General features: G+C 36.0%; 1 protein-coding gene across 1 annotated transcript; it reads left to right on the plus strand.

Moving 5' to 3' along the window:
- Positions 1 to 931: 931 nt before the first annotated feature.
- b3gat3 (beta-1,3-glucuronyltransferase 3 (glucuronosyltransferase I)) lies at positions 932 to 15,636 on the plus strand. The gene is made up of 5 exons (XM_056461341.1): positions 932 to 1,381; positions 2,744 to 2,903; positions 6,127 to 6,481; positions 8,946 to 9,236; positions 12,903 to 15,636. The coding sequence occupies exons 1-5, from the start codon at positions 1,294 to 1,296 to the stop codon at positions 12,999 to 13,001; spliced, it is 993 nt and encodes a 330-aa protein (XP_056317316.1). The 5' UTR covers positions 932 to 1,293; the 3' UTR covers positions 13,002 to 15,636.
- The last annotated feature ends 489 nt before the right edge of the window (positions 15,637 to 16,125 follow it).

Here is a 16,125-nt window from a genome sequence, read left to right on the forward strand (position 1 = left end):
TAAGCTAGACTAATTAACAAAATTTATTCTAATGTACCAATTATTCCATTTAATATCAGTAATTTCCACATCTCCAATAGCTAATTTAGGCAATTCAGTTTGTATAAGCACAGGTTCTAGTCAGATGTAGTAGTTTTTATAGAAATAGATTTTATGACCCAATCATTTACTCGGCGAAATATCCCTTCCGTAAATTGCAGAAAACTCAAAGTAAGAGAAAATGTTACCGTCCTTTTTTAAAATATAAATCTAAAATAAAACTATTCCTCTGTCCACCCTTAACTTGATAAAAATACTTTTTTTTACTCCGCTGCACTTTCCGATTAATCATATTATAGATTTGTGAGGGGAATAATTGTGGCTACTTGCTTTCAAATCTTGTTTGTGAAAATCGGCAGGCATGATAGGGAGTTTATTACAGCTAAAATCCCAGAATATTAAGAAATTTAGACCTCCACATTTATCAAATATAAATGTAGAAATATAAAAACGTAATAAATTAGGGTCAGCATTCAGGCAGCGTTTAATCCACCCAATTTTGAAAACCTCATTAAGAGTAGTAAAGTCCAAAGCATTTAGCCTTCCCTCTAAAATATTTCTTACCAATGTCTTTCTTTTAACGTATTCAGTCTTGTTTTTAATAAATGACTACATGTATTTAATCCCCAGTACATTATAATCAATGCACTCTGCAAATTTCAATATAAATGCAAGTCATATGACTTAATATGATCACTTGATATTGAATATTCTAAAATAGTTGTTGTTCATAACGGAACAGAATTCAAAAAGTAAAAGAACTTGCTATTTCTCTGTTTTTACGCATCTCTCGTAGTGCCAGTAAACACAAAAGTCGTCCAACGGAACTATCGCGTGCTTCCACGCCTCCGGAGACCATTGACCGCGTTGCACATTGAGAGCGGAAGTTGCTGGTAGTCCGCAGCGGATGAATGGATTCGCTGTCCACACTGCACTTCATTAGTGTTTGCGCAGAGACGCGTCTGTAAAACACAATGAAGCGACCGAAGAGGATGTTGTTCATCTCGGCTTTAAAGTAATGTACACCATCGAGAGTGACATGCTGTCGTTGTAACCGTAAATAAATACAAACGGCAACAGAGCGAACTAAAAATCAAGATTGTGCCACAGGATGTACCTTACTTGAGGTAGCGGTGTCTATTATCATTCTCCCCAAGCTGCAGTCGTGCTCGTCGTAATGTGTTTCCATGGGCGGGGTGTGTAAAAACTGGCGGTCTCCATCAGTCTTGGCTCCAGCATCAGCAGCAGGTCATCATGAGGATGAGACTGAAGCTGAAGACAGTGTTTGTCCTGTACTTCATGGTGTCTCTGTTTGGGCTCCTGTACGCGCTGATGCAGCTCGGTAAGACTGCACTGACTGTCAGCGTTGACCTGCTTCATACTGTGTTTTTTTTATATGTGCAGTCATGTACTTCATAATACAACTAAACTATTTCACATGCCTTAAAGTGATGGTTCACCCAGAAATTGAAATTCTGTCATCATTTACTTTTTATTTAATCGTATCAAACCTTGAGTTTCACTTCTGTTGAACACAACAGGATATTTAGAAGAAAGCTGGAAGTCTGTAATCATTGACGTGCATAGTGTTTGTTTTTATACTGTGGAGGTCAGTGGTCTTCAGCTTTCCTCAAAGTATCTTTGTGTTAAGCAGAAGAAAACCCTGTAAAGATTGAGTAAATAGAGAGTAAATTAAATTTTTGAGATTAACAAGAGCGAGAAAAAGAACAAAGGTCATATAATTATCTACATACAAACAAATATACATACTCTTCAAGTTGTCCATATTTGTAAGATATTAAAATGACAGTTAAAGTGATAGTTCACCTCAAAATGAACATTTACTCACTATTTACTTACCTTCAAGTAGTTCCAAACTATGAGTTAATTTTTCTGTTGAACACAAAAGAAGATATTTAGAAGAAAGCTGGAAGTCTGTAATCATTGACATACATAGTGTTTGTTTTCATACTATGGAGGTCAGTGGTCTTCAGCTTTCTTCAAAGTATCTTCATTGTGTTAAACAGAGGTAAGAACCCGTAAAGTTTTGAAACATGTAAAGGTTGAGTAAAAAAAGACAATCATTTTTGAGATTAGCAAGAGAGAAAAAACAAGAGGGCATATAATCATCAATTTACAAACAAATACACTTTTCAAGTTTGTAAGATATTAAGATGCAGTGTTAAAGGGATGGTTCACCCCAAAAATGAACATTTACTCATGATTTTCTCACCCTCAAGTGGATCCAAACCTATGAGTTTCGTTCTTCTGTTCAAAGCTGAAAACCATTGACTTCCATAGTAGGGAAAACAAATACTGTGGAAGTCAATGGCTTCTGGTTTGCAGCTTTCTTCTAATTGTCCTCTTTAGTTGTCTTCACAAGAAAGAAAGTCAAACAGGTCTGAAACAAGTGAAGGGGGAGTAAATAATGGCTGAATTTTCATTTTTAGGTGAACTATCCCTTTAATACAGATGATGTATACATAAATAAAAAACATTTTACATTCTTTTTGTAGTATTAATTGCGTTTCTATTGCTTCTCTTCCTCTCTAATACATTATAAGCTCTGTTTTAGTACCATGAAGAGAGATTTGATTTTCATCAGTTTGCATTTGTAAATTTCTTCTATAATACTAATAACCAGCGTTGTTAATCCTTGACATGGCTTTATTCAGTGTTGTTGATGGTTGTTTTTCGTCTGCAGGTCAGCGCTGTGACTGTCGAGATCATGAGCAGTCTAAAGATCAGCAGATCTCTCAGCTGAAAGGGGAGCTGCAGAAGCTGCAGGAGCACATCAAAACATCAGAGCTGTCCAAGAAGACGGATGTGCCCAGAATATACATCATAACGCCCACATATGCTAGGTAGGCCAAATAATAATAATATAGAAATGTCAGTCATGGCGTCAGTTCAATTTGTTGAAGGAACTAGCAGCGCTTGTGTGAGGTGTTTTGTAAAATGTCTTTGCACAGCCAGTTTTAAGGCATAGTTCACCCCAAAATAATTAAGCTATTAACCCTTCACTTGTCACAAACAGTTTCTGTCTTTGTAATGTCATTTTGACAAATGTTGGAAATCACTGATTTCTGTAGTATTTGTTTTGTTAACTATGGAAGTCAGTGATAATCATTTTCCCTCATTTATCAAGATACAGAAGGATAACAGAAAAAAAGAAACTCATAAAGGTTTGAAACCACTTGGGGGTGAGTAAATGGTGAATAAATATAAATTTTTGAGTGAACTGTCCCTTTAAGTCTGTTTTGTGCCTGCGTCACATTCTGTGTAAAGATGCAGTGGTGCATAATATCAGGACTACGGGCCTGTTGGTAACACTTTGTATTAAAATCCATTTTTATCAATCAAGTGGGCGACACTAAAGGTTTGTGCACATTTGGCAATTCTAAATAATATTTAGTTATAATTATAATAATCAAAATAACAATTCATGACATTGATATACCACTTTTCTGGACACTCAAAGAGCTTTACAGTTTGGGGGGGTTGGGGGCTCCTCAATCACCACTAGTGTGCAGCATGCACCTGGACGACGCAACATTTGGACATTCTGTGCCAGAACACACGCCTGATTAATGTTGGAGTGGAGACAGAGCGATAAAGCCAATTATGATATGGGGATGATTAGGAGGCCAGCAGACAAATTTGGCCAGGATGCCAGGTACACACCACTAATTTTTTGAAGGACATCCTGGAATATTTAATGACCACACAAAGAGTCAGGACCTTTTAATTTAATGTCTCATCCGAAAGACGATCTTCGCTGACAGCATAATGGCCATACACTGGGATATGAGGATCCACAATGACCACAGGATGAGCCCCCCCTGCTGGCCTTTTAAGATTTACCATGTCTCCTATAAAAGCAGTAACCAGTCACAGCCCTGCTTAGCTTCAGTTTGTGACCATGAGAGGGCTATTAGAGTGCGATTAGGCCTGTGCAATATGACTATGTATGGTATGGACAAAATAAAAAAAATTATTGTTTCATATTAGGCTTTATCGTTTATATTGTGGTGTCACAAAATCCATTGTTTATTGTAATACTTATTCATAATTTAGATGAGTGCATTATTTCATGCTATTATGGGGATGCAGACAGAAAAAGGAATACCAGCATTGTGAGAAACTTGCAATTTTGCATTTTATTTATCAATATTTGTATTTTTATGTCAGACCAGTTATCATTCATTTTTTAAAAGGGTTTTATATTTTATTATTATTATTTTTTTTTATTTCTACATTTAGAATCAAACATTTGCCCTGAAGTTCTAAATAAAGTGAGAAATATGGTCACATACGAGTCAGTACATTTCTGAAATATTTCACATGCATACATACTTTAAAATGTAAAAATAATAGTACTTTATATGTTGTCAAAATATAAACCATTTATCGATCGAATTTATAAAATGGACATATATCAAGATATATGTCTATCAGGATATGAAATGATGTTGATGTTGTTCATATGAATGGGTGATGCATACAAGTTTTTCCTCATTTTATTACGAGTTGAAAATGCTTGTTAGTTTGATCTTTATTTCTATGTTTGACCAAGGGAATGAATGAATGAGTGTATTTTCGTATAGCGCTTTAAAGTGTATTTCTATACACCCAAAGTGCTTTGGAAGCCCACGAGTGGGTCTGTCTTCACCATCACTAGTGCGCAGATCCACCTGGGTGATGCCAGAGCTGCTAGAGTACAATGACACTAGTGTGCTCACCACACACCTGCTGTAGGTGATGAGAGACAGTGGTAGAGCCAAGTACGTGGATGGGATGATTAAGAGGCCCTGATAGGTAAGGGTCGATGAAGGGTTTTTTGGGGTTACACCCCTACTCTTTATGCGAAGTGCCATGGAAATTTGAATGACCACAGAGAGTCAAGGCCTACATTTAACATATCATCTAAAGGTCGGTGATTGTAGGGCACATCTACACTGCAAGTGATCCAACTCTGATTTTTCTTCTGATGTGGCGCACATCGGATATGGTTCACATATGTGTAAGGATAAAATCACATGACTTCCAATATACTCAGATCAGAGTCAGACCCTATTTATATGTGGAGGTAACATAACAATATTAATCAGATATGTGTGCATTTGGACATGCAGTGTAAACGGGCAGAATTTTTGTCTGTCAATGCAAGTCGTATGGTAAAGAATGACGGTAACAATTAAGGTCAACTTTGATGCTGCTCTTAGAGTCTTGCATGAGTCCAAAAGCTTAAATCTCTTATGCAAGAACAATTGGTCAAGTCAGAGAGAGAGAGCAAGATCAGCCATGTAAACAATAGAAAATCATTACATACATCATGTGAACCAGCTATTTTGGTCAAATTGTCCTAAATCACACCCCCTGGACATAAATTAAAATGCTTAATGGTCAAAAAGCCTAGATTAAAAGAAGATTGTCCAATGTAAATCTTTCTCTTATCAACTATAACAAATTAAAAAATATATACTTTGGTGTTGATTTGGCTCCTTTATACATTTTACAGTAACGGTATATCCGAATATACTCTTACAATACGATCTGGTAGTGATTCTCTTAGCTATATGTTGTAGCAATACAATATTATAAATTCTGCAGTACAATTATGATTAATTTATTGATATAAAGATTTTAAGGGCCCATTCTATACAACCAGTTACATTTTTGTTTACTCACAACCGCACCTAAATATGTAACTTAATCATTGGTTTGATCTTTGAAACAGCACATATTTGCACATCCACATCTAATGTAGTTCAGTTGGCAGAAATACATTTTTGAGGTGTAATTTCAAAATATGAATTAAAAAGTAATAAAACAATCTGACTTTAAAGTTATACTACATAAAACATACTGGCACAAAACTAAAACAGTAGACATGTTGGGTAAAAATACAAATTCATTCCAATGTTTTTCCTGCTGACCAATCAGTGCATCTCTAATTAAAAATCAATCTTTATTAGCTGATACCAATAATGCCCACCACTATATCATGCATCCCTACAGCCTAAGAATAGTTGCCGCTGTATAGATCTTAATGCCTCTGTTTGTCCCTCTTCATCCTCTCTCCAGACTGGTGCAAAAAGCTGAGCTCACTCGTCTAGCTCACACATTCCTTCACGTTCCCCAGCTGCACTGGATCGTGGTAGAAGACTCTCCTCAGCAAACTCAGCTCGTCTCTGACTTCCTGTCTGCTTCTGGCTTGACCTACACTCATCTAAACAAGCTGACGCCCAAGGAGAGGAAGCTGCAGGAGGGAGACCCCAACTGGCTGAAGCCCCGAGGGGCCGAGCAGAGGAACGAGGGTCTGCGCTGGCTCAGATGGATGGGTTCTGCGGCTCACGGGAAAGAAGCAGCCGCCCTCGAGGAGGCCGTGGTTTACTTTGCTGATGATGACAACACGTATAGCTTACAGCTTTTTGAAGAGGTGAGTGGTTCACTTTTTGGTAGTTAAATGTCAAGTCACACTTCAAATGGGAAGACATGCAGTGGAACAAAATAATGTGTCTCGCAAGTCCATGGTGCTACATACTTAATAAACATAAAATGAAACACAACAATAGTAAAAATGAAGGTTTTTGAAAGAAAGATTTTATGCTCTTATACTTACAATTTTATCAGTCATAACATCAGAATGAGAGCAGTGTTTAAATAATAAATCACTCTAAATTAATCTCGTTATTGCCTTCTAAATAATACCCTGTGCCATTAGCTGAATAAGACATTTAAGACTTGCATATAATAATAATGTTTTATTAGACCGTAATACCTCTACTCTTGTAAGGAATGTGGCTTTATTCTATTGGTATTCCTGGAAAAGTGTTTAATTAATTAAATCCAAGTTATTGCTAAAGATTTTAGCAAACTTTGCAAAGAACTAAAACCAATTTTGTCGGTTCATTCCTCTGTGGCATAAATATAGTCATAGAAGCTAGCATAGCATGCAAGTAAAGAGGGGAGGAAGGAAGAAAGGAAAGAAGATGGGAGGAAAGAAGGAAGAAAGGAAAAGAACAAACGAATGAACGAAGGAAGGAAGGAAAGGATAAAGGAAGGAAAGAGAAAAAAGGAAGGAAAGTAAGAAAAGAGGGAGAAAAGAAAAGTAGGAAGGAAAGAAGGAAGAAAAGAATGAAAAAGGAAGGAAATAAATAAGAAAGGAACGAACGAAGGAAGGAAGGAAAGGAAAGAAGGAAGGAAATTAAGAAAGAAAATAACGAATGAAGCAAGCAAGGAAGGAAAGAAGGAAGGAAAGGAACGAACGAACAATGGAAGGCAGGAAAGAAAGGATGAAAGAAGGAAGGAATGAGAAAAAAGGAAGGAAAGTAAGAAAAGAGGGAAAAAAGAAAAGTAGGAAAGAAGAAAAGAATGAAAAAGGAAATAAATAAGAAAGGAACGAAGGAAGGAAGGAAAGGAAAGAAGCAAAATAAGAAAGAAAGGAAAGTAGGAAGGAAGGAAGGAAGGAAAGAAAGAAGGTAGGAAGGAAAGGAAAAAAAGGAAAGTAGGAAAGAAAATAACGAATGAAGCAAGCAAGGAAGGAAAGGAACGAAGGAAGGAAAGATTGAACGAGAAAGCAAAACAAAGAAAAAGAAGGGAAGTAGGAAGGAAGGAAAACAGAAGGTAGTAACGAGGGAAGAAAAAAGGAAAGTAGGAAGGAAGGAAGGAAAGGAATGAACGAAGGAAGGAAAGAATGAATGAGAAAGCGAAAGAAAGAAAAAGAAATTAAGAAAAGGAAAGGAAGAAAGAAGGAAGGAAAGTAAGAAGGAAGAAAGGAAAGAATGAAAGAAGGAAGGTAGGAAAGAATGAAAGAAAAAGAAAAAGACAGAAAAGGAAATAAATAAGGAAGGAAAGAAAAGAAAGTAGGAAATGTAGTCATTTATGCTACAATTTTACACAATCTGTAATCAGAAATGACCTTAAAGTGTTGATTTGGTTCTCCAGAAGTATTTCCTATTTTCAATAAAAACAGCTGTTCTGCTTAATATTTTTGTGCTACTCTTCATTTTCCAGAATCTTTTATAAACAAAATAGCATTTAAAACATGTATGCAGCTATATATGGTATACCGTAAAGTTTTTGGACAATCCTGAATAAATGTCTATTTTCCATGATCTGAAGGCTTAAATATCAGGAATTAGTTTTGTCTTAAAATCTAAAAAGCTGCTACATTTGAGTCTTTACAACATAATCGTAATAAATGAACATTAATCACTAAAATTGTTAAGTCACGTCTCCGGTTTCCCCCACAGTCCAAAGACATGCGCTATAAGTGAATTGGCTGTAGTGTATGAGTGCGTGTGTAAATGTGATCGTGTATGGGTGTTTCACAGTGCTGGGTTGCGGCGGGAAGGGCATCGCTGCCTAAAACATATGCTGGAATAGTTGTTGCTTCATTTCATTGTGGCGACCCCTGATAAATAAGGGACCAAACCGAAGAAATTGAATGAATGAATGTTTCATCACCTCATTTCTGCACTTTTGTATCACTAAAAAATTGCATTATCACTTTTCTACTTAATTTCATTATTCAAATCTACAAAACCAACTGGAATTTCTTTATGACATCTGTTGTACTAATACAAGTAGATGCAAAACATGTTCAAATATTAAAGTTTGTGAACACGTTTTGAGGAATTTTACTGAAAACTGACAACCATTTCATGGGAGGTTACTAGTAGAACCTTTAGGTGGAGCTTAGCTTCAGGTATCATAAATGTGCAGTTTTGGAAATATAATAATATAGTAATTCAGTATACATATTATCATTGAGCTCTCAAATGCACCAACCCACATTCTGTCTAGTCTTTCCCAATGGACAAAAGCTGTCTTGATTGATTTCCTCATCTTTCTCTTGCGCATATTTTTCTCCATTCACACTGTCCTTCGGTTGTCCTCAGATGCGCTATACGTACCGTGTGTCAGTGTGGCCTGTGGGTCTGGTGGGTGGGATGAAGTTTGAGCGGCCCGTGGTGGAGGATGGGAAGGTTGTGCGTTTCCACACTGGCTGGCGTCCCAATCGGCCCTTCCCCATCGACATGGCTGGATTTGCAGTGTCCCTGAGGCTGGTATTGACCAATAAGGAAGCTCGGTTTGATGGTGACGCTCAGATGGGCTTCCTGGAAAGCAGTTTCCTTCAGCACCTGGTCACTATGGATGACCTTGAACCCAAAGCAGACCTGTGCACCAAGGTGAGTCCTTGATTCTGCTTCTGGTCTCTACTCTGCTGCATACTAAGATAATATAGCATTGTGTTACACATCTTATTATTCTTTCGCGGGTTTGTTATTACGCATTATACATGTACAAGTGTGACAAGCTGTAACAAAAAAATAATCTGTCCAGAAAAGAGATGGAAAAACAATAAAAGAACAGATCCCCAAGCAGTTAAATGACTTTATAATTTTTGTACCCCATTTTTATTTTTCCTAAGTAAAACAAAGTCATAAGTAGGTCCACACGGAATCTGCGGGCACAGAACTCCGCAGATTTCCACAGTTTTTGCCCATCATTGATTCTGTTTATTTACATGTGTGTGTACATTTATATTTATTTAGTTTTTAAATTAATTACAGTAATTTTATTGACTAATATGAAAATGTTCATATGATTTATTCACAATACGGTTCGTAAAGTAATATTTTCTGTCTTTTAGTTGAGATATGATATGAGACTTGCTTTTTTTACCAAATAAAGTGGATCTAATTGGATTTGCAATGTAAACATTAAATAAAAGTTAAAAAGGTATTACTTTTTATTTCATATATTAAGGTTTTAGTTATGATACTTCTAAAATCATTCCGCATAAATCCGCCGATTTTTAACAAAATTCTGCGCAGAAATAGCAAAAAATGTGCGCATATTCCGTCTGGCCCTAGTCATAAGGCAAATCTTTACTTTTACATTTTCTAATATTAAGACTACATTTTATTTGTTTTGATTTTCAAGAGTTCTGGGCCCAGACATACATTTAGACACAGTAAGAATACAGAGAAGACATTCAGAAATATGATTGAGAAATAATTCACAACAGTCAAGAAGCAATTCTATATTAAAAATAGACTTTATTTCTGGGACTATAATCTCAGGTACTGATTATGTGCTTTATTAAATGTTAAAACTGTCTGATGTCATTTTGTATGGCCTTTATTGCTATATTGAAAGTGATATAACTTAACTCAGATTTATGAACTCCATGTAAACAGGCAAGTATATTATTTTATAAAGATTAGATAATTGTCACTCAAAAAGGTTGTTTAGTTGTTAACATGGTTTAGTATTTATTACTTGTATTGTGCACTCCATTTTATTTGCCCACATGATTTTCTGATTTGTGATTTGATTTTTTAAAATTTTTTCATGTCTTGGAGTCATTTCTTTTCTGTAGTGGACAAAGTGTTGCTGCCAGAAACATATTGCATGGCATCTGGTTATGACAAAGTGTATTAATGCTTCTTGCCACATCACGATTCAGTCATTTGACATGCTACAAATTGAGATTTGGGAACTTTGGCAGAGGAAAAATCCTCTTTTATTGGAATCAGGTTATTTTTTTTATTTACATTTGGGCTATGTAGAAATGATTTAAAGCACAAGTGTCAAAGTCAATTCCTGGAGGGCTGCAGCTCTGCTCAGTTTAGTTTCAAACCCAATTAAACACACCTGATCAAACTAAATAAGTCCTTCAGGCTTGTTTGTAATTTACAGGTAAGGCCCAATCCCAATTCTATTTTGTACCCCTACCCCTTCCTCTTGACCCTTGAAAGTGTGAAGGGAAATGGCTTAATTTACCCCTAAGAAATGGCACACCACTACAGCACCTGCACACGTCATCATATGTCATTGCGATCTCTTGTTTCATATATGAGATCAGACGATGGCGACTGCTGTAGTTATTCCAGTTATTTTTTGGTTTTTATCTTCAGAAAATCACTGATATAATATATCACATGATATAATGTGGCAATAAGATCGTAACTGCTGTGCATTTACACCGTGGCCATATTCATCTATATAAACACACACAAAATAACATTAACATTATAGCAGACACTGTAAAAAGCCCATTCCCAGCCACTAGACTTTTCTGACAGGGTATTCGAGTATCATCGAATGTTAGAATGTTGTAGGACTACTATACAGAAGTTATTATTTGGGATTATAGATAGCAAAATTTGAAACATGACGGTAAAACAATGAATGTATTAAAACGTATGCTCGTTTGTTGTAAAAATACGTATTAATAAAAAAAAAACTAATTTGTGGATCTCCTTACTTCTGTGTGAAGCTATGATATCGTTGTAGATGGTGTATTTGGGGAAATTTTCTTACTCCTTGGTTTCTAGTGTGGTCCTGAAGAATCTCTGTTCAATGGGGTATCTAGCCCTCACCTTCAAGCTAAAGAGAATTGGGACAGAATCTCAGGGTCTTTCAGGGGTCTTACCCATGTCCAGCTAAGGTCTTTCCTTCCCGTTTTAAATGCGATGACTCAGCCAAAAAACAATGCTCAACAATATATCTTGTTCACTGTCCACTGAGCTGTCAACTGTAAGTTCAGCTGAAGTTCACGGGTACTCATATTTTTTGGAAGTCATTACAAATGAGTGTGGGCGCACGTGCAGGTGTGCCTTATCATGAGTCACAGAACAGAACGCAGGTGTCCTGATGGCCTTGCTTCCATAAATCTACCCTCATTGTTACATTAATGCTGCTCTTCTAATTTCTCTTCTCATCTCTGACTGCATTTGCACAGGGTGACTTTTTTATTTATCAAAGCACACATACATGATAACTATGCCACCGGTATGGTTAATAATACAATAGATAATAATAATAATAATAATAATAATAATAATAACAATACTGAAATCGCTTAAATAAGCATATAAATGAGAGAAATAAATTCATCAGGAATTCACACAATGAATTCCCCATCATGTTCAATCAACTTAAAATTGTAAAAACCCTTAAGTTATCTTAATTTGCGTTGAGATGACATGAGATTGTGTGGAACCCAGCATTTTTTACAGTCCCATCAAAAGTAGTGATTATTAATTTTGTTTTGCCTATATGCATCATAATACCAGCAGCCATTGAATAGGCATAGACCGGTCTAAGTTTCAGATGGTACGATAACCTTGGATAAAAATATGATGGTTAACGGTATTGTGATTATTGCTCTAAAATAAGTTCTTTTTAAATGTCTGAGTAAAACATAAACTTTTTTACCCCATTGAATACACTTTATTTTAGGAAACATTCATAATATTTTGGAACAGTAAACATGTCAGACTAAATAATTCAAATAAAACATTGACGTCTGCTGCCCTCATTGATTTCAAAGCACAGATTTCTTTACAACACACAAAAAACACATTGAAAAAAAACCCCGCAACTATACCTTGACTTTCCCAAATCACAGAAAACTTTGAAACTGGCTATCATCCCATGCCTACCATTAACTTTGTTTTTTGGATCACCAAGGACCACGGCTTTACCTAAAATTCTTCCTTAATGCTGAAGTACTAAAGAAGAAACAAAGTCACCATCTTGAATGAGTTTTGAAGGTGAATAAATTATCAGCAGAATTATGTTTCAGGGTGAACTGTCCCTTAAAGAATGCTTTATAAAGTCTACTTAAGTGTCTGATTGCCATGACCTACTTCTCCGAATAGTTATTCAGCAATTTCAACTTGAAATTCCTGTGTGGACAATAAATTTGAAATTACTCATGAACTTAAAGTGAGCCAGTTGTTAAACTCAGAATCTTGCCCAACCCTTTTCACAACGAGGGTGAGTAAACAATGACTTTTTTTGCTGAAATAATGCTTTTTTTTGTGTTTTAATGCTCTTCTTAGGTGCTGGTTTGGCACACCCGGACTGAAAAGCCAAAGATGAAGAGAGAAGAAGCTTTGCTGAAGCAGGGGATGGGCTCTGATCCGGATGTGGAGGTGTGAGCAGAACATGCCCGAACTTCACCAAACATCCACACTTTCATTGTGCCAAACACATTCTCTTATTTAACTGGCAAGAGCTGAAGCTTGTAATGTACTGAAGACACTCTATAAATGTGAACTCTGGCCTACAAACCAAAGACATGAGGAATGAGGAAAGAAAATGATGAATGCATGGATAAGAAAAGCAGAAGATGCACACAGAACAACCTGTGAATTAAATGGAAATGGGTTGCTAGTAATCATTTCACATTTCAGACACCATGCCTATCATCCGAATAGTATTTAAAGAATTTTACAGGCAGAAGCTGTAAGATGAGCTTGTGTCAATGTTTTAGAAACATTTAAAAGTTTGCCTGGAATATATTTATTAGTCATTATTATGTCTATGCTCTCCATGTCTCTATTACATTAGGTGTTCTTGTCTTAAGTATTAATTCTTAAAGGGATAGTTCACCCAAAAAGACCAATTTCCTGACCATTTACAAGCGATTCTGATCTTTCTTCTGTTGAACACAAAACAAGATATTCCCAGGAATGTCCATAGTAGGAAATAAAAGTACTATGGAAGTCAATGACTGCTGCTTACCCACATTCTTCAGTATATCTTCCTTTAACAATAGAGTAAAATGATGACAGAATTCTCATTTTTGAGTGAACTGTCTCTTTAAGATAATGCTTCACTGATACGTGGAGGATATAAATAGATCAGGAATTGTTCCTATTTATGCCATTAATCTATGAATCACGCCCGTGTGTTTTATCTTTAGTGCGGTGCCGTGTGTGTTGCGTGGCACTGGTAAAGAGTGTAAAGTACGTATGTTGTCACTTAACCCTGGAAAAGACAGAGCATGAAAACATTTACAGAATGTGAGAACATTGAGCCTTTTTTTTTGCACATCATGATACTGGTGGAGATGTAAAAATGTAGATAGCAGAAAAATGTAGCAGATAAGAGTTTTCAGCAGAGGTCATCGGATTCCTTGTGTTGAAAATGTGCTCTTTTATTGATTTAAAAATGTACAGAATTGCAATGTATGTATAGATGTCATGATTGTGCAGAATCTTTAAAGGTGCCATAGTGCATTGATTCAATATGTAAAATTGTTCTCAGATATGTATACATAGTATGTTTGTGGCTTAGGTAAGTTCAAAAATTCTAAATAAACTATAAAATAATTCTATATGCTTATTTATGATCAGAGGAGTTACCCCTAGAATGAAAACCTTGTTTTTGACCATATTTGGAATGGTTGTAAATATTAATGAGCTCTGGGGTCTGTTGTTTGTATGTGGATTACTCAATTAGCTGCACTTGGTTATTGATGATTTGACATGATCCAGGATTGTTTCGTTTTTCAAAACTGATCCGAGAGTCGTTGTCATAGCAACTGGTAGCTCAAACCTGCTAGGGAGCAGGATCATTTCATATAAACAGGATTAGATTGGGTCATTTCAAGCAAATGTAATACTGAAAGAATGTACCGAATTCTGATATGTTCTTACAGTAGTTATATACACTTGGTTATACACTTGATATAGTTGTATACACTTGGGAAAATAGTAAATATATATATTTAAGTTTATCTATAATATATATATTTTAAGTAAAAAAAATATATTAATAAAACTTTGCAATTTTTCTCTACGAAATAAAAGTACAAAGACTGCCACCTGATGGTTCAAAGAGAGAATTTATTGATATGAACAATTTAGATCGCTTTAGTACAATTTGTGTATGATAATAGACATGCACAATATGTGACTTTTTAAAAGGAATAATACATTTATGCAGTCATGAACGTGTCGACAGCTAATATGACGGTGATTTGATACTTCACAAAAGTTGCAGACGACTTTACCAACATCAAAATGCTTTTGTAAACATCCAGTTATTCTTTACACCGATTAAGAAACCAGCTACTATAGCACTATGGCTACTATAATAAAGAAAATCCGCTCTAACTGTTAAACTAAATAAATTGCTAAATACTCTTGACACATGAAAGTGTAAAGCCTGCAGCCCAAAGCAAAGTTGGAAAGTTATTGCGTATCATATTTAACAAACCGTTTGCTATGAATTTGATGTAATTTAGCTCACATGCAGAATTGAATATTAATCAGATGATGTCATTACGCTGCTGTGCTATCAGCCAATCGTTGCATTGCTGATCATGATTTTGAGGATCGATAGATATGTCCGTCACAACACACACAGTGATCTCAGATCAGTTCATCCAGACATTTAAATCTGATTCACAAACTTGTTTGAAGAACCAAATTAGCCAGAGATCAGTTATCAAGATTGAAAGATCCAGGATCTGTCAAATCATCTTAGATCATTTAAGCGAGGTACGAAGAACGGACCCCTGCTCTGATGCCCCCTAGCCTGTGTCCGTGCCTGCCCTCGCACAAACAGAGCATGATGTACTCTGAAATAAACACGTGCAAAAAATGATACTTCAAACTTATCAAAAATATATTAGATGCCTATCTGGAGTAGATGCCTTGCCAAATGACAATCTTGTCAGCTGAATTGAAGAAAGGTCACATTAGGAGACCGCTATCTGTAACCAGCCAAGTCTGCTCCTCCATTACTGCTCCTGAGTTATGGATTGTGAATAAAATATAGTCTTAATTATACTTGTTTGTTGCCTCATTTCAAACATACTCAGCAAATTTCACAATATGCACATTAAAATAACAAAAGGTCGATTTAAACAAACCTTCGGGGTGGTGCTGAATACATGTATATTCTCTATATGTTGCATTTTGCATTTTGATGAGCTGTAAACTGATAGTATGTATGGCTGCCTGTTTCACAGAAAGCTCATTTACTCTTCCTGCTAAGTCCAGCATAGTATACATGCATTGTAATCTCACTAGCAAATGTTGTGGCCAGTTAGATGCTGCCTGGGGTGGGCATATTAATGATAACATGTGCAATTTGCACAGTCTTGTGTTTTGTTCCTTTGTTCCTCAAACAATGGTGTTTGGTATGTCTTTACAGCGTACTGAACTCTCATCATTCAGCTATGCCCAGGTATATCCAGATTATCATTCTATGCCAAGAAAAAGTGAAAGTGCGTCACTTCTGTTTATGAGTTGGTCACCTCTTTACAGGACG

This window comes from Danio aesculapii, chromosome 7 (assembly GCF_903798145.1).
Source record: "Danio aesculapii chromosome 7, fDanAes4.1, whole genome shotgun sequence".
Classification (NCBI taxonomy): Eukaryota; Metazoa; Chordata; class Actinopteri; order Cypriniformes; family Danionidae; genus Danio; species Danio aesculapii.

Excerpts from the sequence above, each read along its gene's own strand:
- b3gat3 (XM_056461341.1), top strand. The coding sequence starts at position 1,294 with ATGAGGATGAGACTGAAGCTGAAGACAGTGTTTGTCCTGTACTTCATG. Across the intron at positions 1,382-2,743 it reads GTACGCGCTGATGCAGCTCG|GTCAGCGCTGTGACTGTCGA; the intron begins GTAAGACTGCAC and ends TTTCGTCTGCAG. Across the intron at positions 6,482-8,945 it reads GCTTACAGCTTTTTGAAGAG|ATGCGCTATACGTACCGTGT; the intron begins GTGAGTGGTTCA and ends GGTTGTCCTCAG.